The sequence below is a fragment of the Varanus komodoensis genome, unplaced genomic scaffold (genome assembly GCF_004798865.1).
Source record: "Varanus komodoensis strain SLA01 unplaced genomic scaffold, ASM479886v1 scaffold4, whole genome shotgun sequence".
NCBI classification, from domain to species: domain Eukaryota; kingdom Metazoa; phylum Chordata; class Lepidosauria; order Squamata; family Varanidae; genus Varanus; species Varanus komodoensis.
Genome location: NW_025335941.1, coordinates 177428 through 189533, shown reverse-complemented (window position 1 = coordinate 189533; position 12106 = coordinate 177428). Strand labels below are relative to the sequence as shown.

The following is a 12106-nucleotide window of genomic DNA, read 5'->3' as shown; positions in this document are numbered from 1 at the left end:
CAGGCATGGACTCTCAGCCTAACCTACCTCACAGGGTTGTTGTAAGGCTAAAATGATAGGAAGCAACTCATTTGCAGTTTTGAGTGCTTTAGAGGAAAGATGAGTTGTAAATGTATTACATTCACATCTGTAGTAGAGCAACAAAATGTCCTGATTCAAGCCTAACGGAATAGGATCAAGTAACAGAATTATTTTGCTTTTATTATGTTCAATCACTTCCATACCCAATATATTCAACGTACTGTTGTAACATCTATGTGAACTTCTGGGAGGCTGACTACTTAAGATCAAACGGGAAAGCCTCCCTATCTCGTCTAAAAACAATTCTGCCGGGACAAGAAGCAGGGCCTTACCAGTAAGTGCCCCCTTTAAAAAATAAACTCCCCTATGCTCGAGCTTTTCATTGTGCTTCATTACGAGAAGGCGTTTATTTGGTAGCCTCTTTTCCTATGGTTTTAAGCATAACTGGTTTGAATTTTGTTTTGCATCATTCCTTTGAAATCGAATTTTGTGGCATATTATTCCCATATGAAATTATCGTATGCTTGATAAGATACAGCTGCTGTTGCTACGCCTGGAGAGCTAATATTTGAAATATCGGTCTGGGGGCAGGCTACCGGCCGGTTTCCAGCGGGGTGCTCCTCGGCGCGCTCCTTCGCCCTCCTGGGGGAAGCGCCGTGCGGCCGGCGCGCGCTCCGGAACAGCAAGTGCACGGGAGCAGCCCCTGTGGGCGTGGAAAGCCGCCCAGAGACACTCGCACGGGTCAGTAGCGCGGTGGTAACGACGGCGGCGCTGGGGGAACCGTCGCCAGCCCCTCCGCCCCTTGTCAGAGGGCTGCGAAGGGAGGACGCGAGGGCGGAGGGAAGCCCCCAGTGCCGCTGCCGGGCATGCGCGGCGCCCCAGGAACATGGCGGAGGCGGCGGCGTGAATCCAGGCGACGGGAGCGGCGCGCAGCTGACAGACACGCGAGCCGCGCCGCCAGCGCGTTCAGGGACCGGCGGCTCCTTGCCTTTCGGTGAGTGCCGGCAGCTCCCGGGAGGAGGTTCTGCCGCGCAGCCCCGTGGTTTGCGCTGACGGAGAAGAAAAGGAGGCAACGCCGGAGCCGCCTCCCCCTTTGCCGCCTCCGCCTCCGCCTCCTCCTGTGCTCGCTGCGGCGTCTCCCTGGTCCTGCACTGTAAAGCGCGGGGAGCAGCAGGGGAAGCGGCGGCGGCGGCGGCGGCGGGCGCCTGTCTTCCGAAGAGTCCTCGAGGCGTGCGCGGCGGGGCGGCCGGGTCAGCCGACCTGCCGATCCCCTCTGTTTCCCGAGGCGTGTCTGGCTGGGGAAAGGGGAAGCGGCGCTGCCATCCCACGCCAGTCCTCCCGAGGTGCCTCTTCTTCGGCTCGGCCTCTGGCACCGTCGGCCCCTCAGCCGGCCGTTGTGGTGCCTGGTCCCCCTCGCTCAGTCGCGCTCTCCTCGCTCCCCCCCTTCCCCGGTCATTTAGTTTTATGTGCGTCTCTGTTTGGGGGACGGGAGTTGTAAGGTCTCAGCCCACGAAGACGTGGGGAAGCGCTCTCCAGCCCCCCTTTCTAAACATCCATATCCACCTTTCTGGTGATCAAAAGCTAAGCCGGGCGGGGGGATTGCATTCCTCTTCGGGGAGAGGCAGGAGGAGGTCGGAGAGCTTGCGAGGGGAGCTAACCCTGTATTTAGCCAGGGGGCATGGCAGGTCTCTCTCCTTCCCTCCCGCGCTCGCTCTGTCTCTGGAAGGGCCCCTAAATTTAAGCCTAGAAGGAGAGCTGCCACGGCAACCGCATCGCCAAGCCCTGGGCTGAGACTTCTCCTTTACGGTGACTTAACAACAGCAACAACACCAAAGCCCAATTTAAGAGAGATGGTGGGGGGAGAAACCGTGCTATCTCTTGGCCAGTGCTGAGCCATCGCAGCTGGCGCGTTTAAGCCCAAGGCGCGGAGAAATCAGGAAACGGCGTTGGCTCGTCTGTCGCTCGCACGCGTTTAACTTTAGCAAAAGTAGGGCGGGAGTGGTTGCCGACCCTGGGGGTGAAAGAGAGAGAGGAGAAGGAGCTCGTTTAGGTTCGCTAGGCTTAACGCTTTGAAATCAAGATACTCCGCTTCCCGTGCACTTTGGGTATTGGTTTGGCTTTGGCTTTTAGGGTATCGCTGCAGTGTATCTTTGACAGGAGCGTAGAGAAGACACACCTCCTTGAACTGTAGCTTTCCGCAGGCCGAAAGTTCCCTCCCTTTTCTTCTTCAGCACTAAGGAGTGGCGCCTAAAAAGTCACTTGCTCGACGATCCACTGTAGTTACTATCGACCTAGGATAGGCGACTGCAGCTGGGCAGCTGGGCACTCGCGGAGTTAGTCATGCCTTGCGCCAACAGGCGATTGCTCTGCTAAGACGTGCACTTGCTCCCTCCTGTCGTTTCGACTACAGTCCACCACGGGTCTTGAGTCAACAGGGTTTGGCCTAAAGTGCCTTGGGGATGGGTGGGGAGCAGATTTAATAAAGTTAACATGCTGCCGGTTTGGTGCACGTTGTGCCTAGAATTACATTTCTGTGCAGGACTAGGCATTACTCTGGATTCATGTGCTGCCAAGCGAGACTGGTGGACTTCACCAATTCTAAGATCAAATGCTTAAGATTGCAATACTATCTAGTGTATGTTTTCTCTGAAGTGAGCCCACCTGAATCTACAAGTGAGGGTGTGATCCAGTACACAGTTAATTGGACCAAGCCCACCCCCCATTCAGCATGATTTACTTCTGACTAAGCATGCATTAGCATGAATCCCCATTGAATACTGTGGGATTAATCTGTAAGTAAAAATGCACAGAATTGCTCTATGTGCATACTTAGTATATTGTAGGCTGCTATAATCTAGTTTGTGTTAAGCAAGTTCCATTGAACTAAGTGGGTCACATTTTTTGCTAGACATGTATAGGGCTGTTATTAATTACTTACATAATGAACTTAAACAGTGTACTGTTAAACTAAGAGTTTAGTAAGAAGAATTAAGAGTTTAGTAGCACCTTAAGACTAATAAATTATTGTGATATAAGCATACTGAAGATATTTCATTAAGATAACCCAGTATTTTAAAGCAAGCATACTGAAAACTGGGACTGTAAGTACACTTTGATCGGCTATTCCTTAGTATTCCCCTCTGAAATGCTGAATACAAATTTATGGGAACTCTTAATGTGTATTGATAACTCAAGTGTAAAAAAACCCTGTGATTATGTACTGTAAATCATTATCTTATACAGAAGTATAGAGTTTAGAGAAAAGTAAGTACTTAAGCATTGTTGATTTCACTGGGATTAAAGGTGCTTATTATTTTATGGATTGTACCCAAGTACTTGGAAATAAGCATTATGGAACTTAAATGAAAACAGCAAGTTTAGGCAGAAGGTGTAAGTGTGGATTGTCTATTGTAGAGAAGTATTTATAATGTTCTGATGCTGTATTATCTGATGAAGTTTGAGATTATACTTCAGTTGTGATAATGTGAAAATAGTACTTTATGAATTAGCCACTGTCCATTGCTTAGCAAATTGCAGGACAAATTGTAGCATGGTAGTAATTAAGTGGAACCTTGCTTTAGATAGCTACGTTTCATGCTTGGTTAAACTTCAATAATAAAAAATGTGTTTTTTCTAAAAAGTTACTTATTGTATCTTAAATATGTTAATTTCTCCTTTTCTTAAACATTGAGTTAACTACAAAAAAACCCAAACAAACAAAAAGGAAAACAAATAATTAAACTATGATTTAATTTTAGCTACAAACAATGAGCTGTTTGTAGTGATAATTCACATTTTGATACGGTAATGTGGGTTAACATGCATAACATTAGAACAGATACATGAGAAGAAAAAGTATATTTTGCAGAACTTGTATATGTATTGACATTAAGGACTAGAATTAAAATTGTAAGTTGGATGGTAGTTAGCAACTATTATTGCTTTAGATATTTTAACTAGATCATGTGTATCTATCCATTCCAAGTATTGAACATTTAGCAAGGTATAAGTTAAAATAAAAGCAAAAAGGAAATACTGCATATTGGCTCAAAATACTGGTAACTGTCTAGTTCAAGCTTGATGTCGTCCACTACTGATCATCAAATATTACTTGAATCTGTTGCTGTGCGATTTGTGGGCTTCATTTCAATGAAATTACAAATGATTAACTGGTGGTGTGATGAATATCATGTCAGTGAAGGCATCAGTTAATTAGAATGACTATAGCAAAGTAATCTAAACACAAACAGAAAGAGCTAACTACAGAAGCTGCACTGTAAGTGGTAAATAGTTTCATCCAAGCATTACCATTTTGATTTCTAACTTGGCAGGTATTCTGAACCATAATTGGGACTCCTTTCCCATGGCATCTTCCCTGTTTATTGAAATGTTCGAGGTAGTCTCTCACACAAAAATGAGTGCGTGTGCACACACACACACACACACACCCTTGTAGCAACTGGACTGCCCTTTTTGTGCTGGAGTTGTAAATGAATATATTTTGCTGTTTTCATAGGGACTTCATTCTACACTAGAGCTTGATATGTCTCTGCCAAAGGCTCTTATATTTTTCTGTTACTTGTTTTACTTAAATGCTTCAGGCAAACTATCTCTTAAAGAGGGGGAAAACAGGGAAGATCAAATGTCTGGTCACTAAAGGCTGATTCACCTATCACAGCTGGGTACTGTTGATATTTCCTTCATTCTATTCTAGCATCCATAAATGGTGCAGTCATATAAACAGTTTAAGTTTGAAATGGACAATATTGCAGTGGCAGCTTCACTGATAAAGAAAATGAACCTTATTTTTTTTCTGTTCATGGGTTTGTGCAATATTCCTGCTGTTGTGTGTTTAAAAGAATGGTCAAGTTGGAGGTTTTCAAGACTTTATTCCAGGTCATGAAAGTCTCAGTTTGACCCAGTGTTCAGTTGCACAAAATATAGCAAGCTTAATACAATCAGACACACGCCACACAAAGTGGAGAAGGCCTTATTTAAACAGCATTGCCCTGTATTTTTTGAGTGAAGTGGGATGGGACAGAACTAAGTAGGAATGAGTTGCACCAGCACCTGTAAAATACTTGCTTGTATTTTCCAAGATATAACCAAGTGCATTGACTTTCATCTCCTATTCTTAAATAACTTTCTGTCCAGGGTTAGAAATTAAATAATGAAATAATCAGGCATTTCCCAGAGATTTTCCTGTGAAAGCTCTCCTGAATTGAATGGGAACTTGCACACTGCCATTCATTTCAGTGGGGCATGTGAGGAAAAATGGTGGCTTGGTCCCTTAGGCATGAAGTTCTTAGGGATTCTCCTGCTCTGCTGTTCTTCTGTTCAGAAATTTCTTTGAGATGGATGTATTCCACTCTTTTCTCTTTGATGCTGTGATTAAGTAAATCATTAAAGGAGAAAGTCTTCATTAAATTATGTAGCAGAATATTTAATTTTTAAAAAATCTTCTGATGTATTTTTAACTAAATAAAGACAAATTGGAATCTTTTGACTAGAAAGTTCCTTCTTGCCACAAAAGTCACACACACTTTTGAAATTTCACTGATCAATGTACTTAGGCTAATTTACATTTGAGCCACTGAAAATGCAACACAAATTTCAACATAGCACTGTATGGTATAGCAATAGAGCTGCAAGGACCAGATGCTTTAATGGAGGGTTAGTACCTAAACTACAGATTTGATTTTATATATAAAAATATCAGTAATAAACTTCTATCAGTAGTTATTAATAGAGCTATGGGTTATTAATAGAAATAGGAATAATCATATATTAAAATTAGTATATGATTAATATGTATCATTGGTATAAGTTATAATTATAAAATGTTTCTCAGGTTTTGGCTGAACTCCAGGCATGCTCCTTTGAGAAAGAATAATTATCCTGAGTCAGGTTTTTCAAAGTTTTAGCATGGTCTTTTGGACCTGTTTAACAGCATGCTCTGACGCACAGGAGATGTATGAAGAAAATGTTGAGTATTTGAGAAAGCATTCAGCACAGGATCAGGCTAAGCACATCTAATTATCATTGATGTCAATGGGTATAATGAATGCTCCCATTGAAATGTGGGACATGTTTAAATATTTAAAAGTGTAGCAATACTAAATACTCTGTTCTCACATGGAAGAGACAATGGTCTCATAGTGAAGCCGTTGCACCTGCTTAGCTACACCAACAACGTCATTGGCTCACAGACCATTTGATGGGCGTGTGAGTCAATACTCTGTTCTTTTTCAGGTTTGTCACAAAATTTAAATTAACAGTAGCAGAAATAGATGTGGTATTTTGGATGCAGAAGTGAATTAGATACAATATTACATGCAAGTTTTGATTCAGGCTGTGATTACTTATACACTTATTTTTAGGTTTGTTCCATAAACCTATACAAAAGTAAATGTTATAATTTGTTTTCAAAACTTCTTAGTTTTAACATGGCTACCATTGGGATAGGTTTTATACAGAGTTTAACTTCTGAGGCTTTTTTTTGGAAAACTGCTACTATATTGAGTATGTTTCTTCACTTTGTTATAAGATCTGTATCAAAGCAAATGTCATACTCATTGCTGTCCTAAATACAAGTAGGACGAAGTCTTTCTTGAACTCTGTAGTGTTCAAGAACTATATCTGTAAGTATATATATATATATACTTAAGAACTCTGTTCTGTAAGTTCTGAGTAAATATACATAGGATTATGGTTGTTTTACCCCAAGAAAATGATAATTATTGTTTCAAAAATTCTGTGCCATTTTTCAGCGACATATAATGCTTTTTAAAAGTACAGTGTCATACTTTATACAATAACTCTAGGTAATTTTATACAATAAAAGCTGTACATAAATGTAAGCTGTATCACAGGACGTCTTGCATATTTTAAAAACAGCCAAGTGAAACTGTTTCCTGGGAGAGCAACAGACAAGGTCCCTGCATCAATTCTGGCAAGTTTCATTTTTTGACTGAAAAAAAATTTCTGAAGCCAGGCATCACATAGGCACGGAGGGTATGAGGTATCAAAAATGTTGCTCCCATGCTCTGTGGGCCCTTTCTCCTAGTGCTATGTTAGTAAAACTTTTCCTTTTTGCTGAAATGGGTATCACAATATATGGTTTAAAGTTATACTTGACACAGACATTTGTATTTGTATCACTCCCTTCTTTGAAAGAGCTCAGGAGCTGTATATTTTTTTTACAACCTGATGGGGTAGGGCAGCGTGAGAATTACTTCGCCATAGCCTCTTAGCGAACCTCATGCTGTATGTAGCAGGGACATGAACAAGTGTCTGTGGACCAGCTCCAGTGCATTATTCATTAATCCATACTGACTGTAGTTTAGACTTGGTATTTTCTTGTTTGAGAGAACAGTTGGTTATTACGTTTTTTAATTAATAGCACCTTTTCCTTAATTTGAGGTGCTCTAAATCAAGATACTTGAGATCAACTTATGATAGGGAAATTGATAAGAACATTAAAAGTTACGGAAAATATTAGTTGTATTTTGAACTTCTGATATATAAGAAGTTGTTACTTGTTTCTTTAGTACTTATTGGCAGTTGGAAATTTGGATTCTGAGTTTCAAGGACTGTTATCACTTTACTTTAAAATTTTCCTGATTGCAAGAGTAAATGAATGTCTTCAGTCTCATTTTTCTTGTTATCAAGATTGCCCCACTTAGAATACAAGCATCAACAAAGTATATTGAGTGCCTCTCAAATGGATAATTTGTTTATATTCACAGTACATAATTAATAACTCTTCCACTTAACACTGGCAGATAGAACACTTTGATAGATAAAATGCCACTATTTAATAAACCAGGTGGAAGACTAATCATGCACATTTCAAAGGATGCTCCAATAATTTTTTTGTTATGTCCTTAAGTCACATTATGATTGATGATGGACCAAATAAACTTTAGTCTTTACATGTGAACTGTTAAAGTTAATGATATGATGGTACAAGTAGAAATAGGTTTATAAATTGGTTTAAGAGCTTAGTTTTAAAGCCAAATTAGTTTAGATGACATTTTGCACTGATTGATAAATGAGAGACTAGCTCATATTAGAATGGAATAAGGGAAAGCTAATTCTCTGCTGTACAGCTTTAGGTCAGTTGAATCACCAAACTGCAAACTTTGACAAAAAGTAACTTAAAAGTCAGGTTCCAAACATCCCTTTTACTGCAACAATAAAGTTTCTAAAGTATATCTTAAAAAGTAATAAATAGGAAGGCAGTTTGAATTTAGATTTAAATTTGAATTAAGGTATTTAGTGCAAAGTCATTCTGTCAGTCTGATAGTATCTAATATTTGTTTTCATCTTAAGTATTTTTGCAGTTCTAGTACTGTGAAATTGTGGCATTTCATGAAATTCATTTTAAAATGAGTTGTACTTACACACTATAAATGAGAGGCTGAGGGAGATAAGACAGAAAGAGGAATTGCGATTTTGTAAATGAATATTCTACTGAAATGCAGTTATGATCTCATAGTAATGATGAACAAATGGTTTATACTCCTCGACTGAATTCAATGGCACTATCACACGTTTTTAATGTGTAGATTAATCACATGTTCTGAAGATTGCATTTGGCTATGTTACATGTTAGAATGCCAACACAGAACACCTAAGTCCATAAAATGAAAATGGAATGTTCACAATTCTAGCTGAATTTCATAGGCATCCAAACAGTGTATTGGGCACCTTATTGGAGGCTGTATGTTGGCCATCCTATTCTTTCAGATTGTGTTCCTGCATTAGCAAGCAGCTATGTCTCTGGAACAGCCCAAAAGTCTGAAACACTGGAATTCTTTTTATGTTTTTCTAGCAGGCAATCCAGTGGCTAAGGGGGATGATTATCACTGCTAGGTTGGAATCTTTATTACAGGAGCAAGTGCAATCTGTTGGCTAGAACAGCAGCAACAAGAAAAAGATAAAAACCGCAAAGTGTTTAAAGTAGTCTATACATAAAGGGGGCCGCTTGGAATGAGCATCACCTTTCATAGTTTATTGCTTGTAGACTAATAGCTACGGTATTATGGTATGTGTTTGACCTCAGGAACTGTTGGCAGTGTTCCCTGCTTGTTTTCGTTCTGTGTATTGGATGGAACATGAAATATGTTGTATATTCTCATGTTTTACCATGCTTTTGGTTATATGCAGTAGTTTATAGGTTTAAAATAGATGTGCAAACATTTATCAACTTTGGCTATGTAGGTAAAATATGATACTGTTATCCAAAGAATTATCCAAGGAATTTCATTATTTGTAATATGCTGACAGCCACCTTAGGTTTGTTTGTTTATTTGTTTTACAAGATTTCAACTTTAATGATTTTCTGAGTTGTATTTCAATTGCACTTATTTTCCCTAAAATCAAAGGGATAAACATTTTCTATTTTAGCTCCATTATGAAAAGCAAGCACTTTGACATATACTACAAATCTGTGAAGTGCAGTACATTTATACTAAAACCTTGATATTTCTCTATACAGTTTTAACTACTCTTGCTACTACATAAATATTGAATGAAGAGTAGTATGTTCAGAATTAAGTTTTTTAAACTTAATAAATTATACAGTAGGTATGGGCAGATAACATACTTGTGGGATTAACTTTTTGCTAGAACCCTTGAGATCTACCAATTACAGACTGTTGTAAAAGACATACACTTCAAGGATTCTAGGTTAAGGAACTTGTTTTGAGTGCTAAAACTGATTGGAGCTTGCTTTTATTTCACAAAAAATCCATTCCTGATTACCTCAAGCTTTCTTCATTTTAGAGTTATATGTTTTGGACAGAACAGTGGAGTTTGCTGCATATTATCATTGAACAATTCAGTGTCAGAAATTTAAAATGACTGAAAGTTTTGTGTTTTGACATGTTCCCTGTACTTTCTGTGCTCAGTTACATTTCTGCCAACTTTTTCAAAAGCTGGGAGTATTGATCTGTAGCTTGACACTCTACAGGAAAAGAAGAATGAAACTTTCTTGATAATATATGGAGAATAAGGATTTTTCAGATCCAAAATCTGATCATTAGGGTGCAGGTTATGCATTATTTCCTCATACAGTATTAACAACAAGGTTTAGGTTGCTAAAACTTTTTGGTGATAGCTTGTGCCTTAATATTAGTCTGATTAACTTAGGGTCCCATACCCAGTTACCTGTCAGTAAATTTCAGTGAACTCAGTGGGACTTCTGAGTACAAATGTGTAGGATTGCATTATTAATCAAGAATCAAGAGAAATCCTGCAAATTTTAAAATGTGAAGTGGTGGTTTGCAACTTCATACATTTCTTGAAGCCTCTTGTTCTTCCTTAAAACCAGCTTTAGAAAGCCACAGAACCATTCTGGAATGTTGGGGGATTTGACATGTTTTGAAAGGCTGCAGGTGGAAAGAAACAAATAGTTACCTGTTCCGCTTTAAGTGGTGATATTTACTGTTTGTATACAAGAATGCTGGTCTTACTCGACTAGGAAACTCCTAAGTGCCATTGCATCAATTCCTTGTCCTGAATTGGACAATGAGGGACAGTCCCAGCAAGATGGGGCTAATAAGTAACACAATTCAAGCACAGAATACAGACTTACCTGGGAACTTGGCAGACAAAGGTCTAGTTAAATTGTTAGGGTGATATATTTGAAAAGTGAACAAAACAATGACAATAATGTATTTGGGGAATAAATAAAAACAACTTCCAGGTTCACTGCTATCAGACATCCTGTTGCAATAATGCCAGTGAGAACATTTAAGAATGTTTGAAATGAAACATTGTGTGTACTGGAGTGAAACAACTGTACCACAGAAATGGATTTCTCTTTATTCTGATGAGCTACTACATGGAATGCTAATATCGCCTTTAAAAAGATTATAATGAATTTTAATTCCCTGTTGCTTCTTATAGAATTACTGTAATATAGGGTAATAGGGTAATATTATAGGGGAGAAGGTATTAACAAAAGGTATTGAATTATAAGTTTAAGCAAAATAGAAAATCTAATGAACTTGAAGAAAATTATATATGTTTTGTAGAAATTATAAATTCAGTGACTGAAATTAATGCTTAGGTATAAAGCTGGTTGTTCCTCCTTACATGTTGATGGGGTTAAAAAGCCGTGCCCATTTTGAATCTACTTCCAGTGTAATTTTGAATATTTTCAGTGACTTTATAAGTGACTTCTGTTTGATCTAACCTGCTGTATTGCTGTTCCACAGAGTTGCACTGAAAAAGAAGAGTGAACTTTCTTGCAGCATTCATGTTTTTATTGTGAAAGGGAGGACAAGACTTTTAACATGGGGAAAACAGCAGCTAAAGGTAAAGTTGCTCAAACAAAAAGACTTTTTAAAAGGAATATTAACACAAGAAACTGGAATTTTCAGAAGCGTAGTATAGCTAGGCCACTAGTGTGTTGAGGATACTAGCTAGCTGGATTTGTGAAAGAAGAAAGTATATTCCACTTACAATAGCGGATTTCATTCTGAAACATTTTGAAATTCATTGTTTGAAAATTAGTAACATAATGAACAGGCGCAATCACAGTCAAACAAGGTAATTTGAAAGATGTGATGTACATTTTTCTCTTTATGCTAAAAACTGTATAAGGGAATGTGTGCTATTGATCTGTCATGCCTAAGATATTTGCAATATTCAAATAAAATTAGCTTCCTGTTAAATGTTCAGTTATAATATTTAAACCACATCCGACTTCCTTTCCTTATTTCTTGCCCAAAAGCACATTGAATTTATATCTATATTTTCATAATTATTTCAGTTCAAACACCATTGACTAGATGAAAAAAGGTTTGTTGACATTTATACAGCACATATTATCACAGTGTGCAATTCTAGTTTTACTTACTAATTTTAAAGATAAATATGCCAGTCCATTTAAAGCACAAGAATATTTTGCAATTCTTTTTTTTAAATAAACATCATTTTACTAACGTGACAGATAAAATGCCAGCTGAAAGTGTAAGTAGAGTTTTAACAAGACAATCATTTGATTTTTTAAGGGTTCAGTGCTACAAAAAGGCCTGCAACTTTTGGGTTTCCTAGTCCATGCTGGGAGTTGCAG

General features: G+C 38.7%; 1 protein-coding gene across 5 annotated transcripts in view; it reads left to right on the top strand.

Annotated features, from left to right (window-relative positions):
* The first annotated feature begins 783 nt into the window (after positions 1 to 783).
* The window catches only part of SCML2 (Scm polycomb group protein like 2), a 56350-nt gene continuing 45027 nt past the window's right edge, over positions 784 to 12106 (top strand). For 4 of the 5 annotated variants that reach the window (XM_044441832.1, XM_044441830.1, XM_044441834.1 and 1 more), the window contains exons 1-2: positions 784 to 1015; positions 11247 to 11346. In XM_044441832.1, the coding sequence (XP_044297767.1) occupies positions 11325 to 11346 (22 nt within the window). In that variant the 5' untranslated portion in view covers positions 784 to 1015; positions 11247 to 11324. Of the gene's footprint in view, positions 1016 to 2793; positions 2814 to 11246; positions 11347 to 12106 lie in introns of those variants that run through there. The other variant, XM_044441831.1, reaches the window with a different exon arrangement.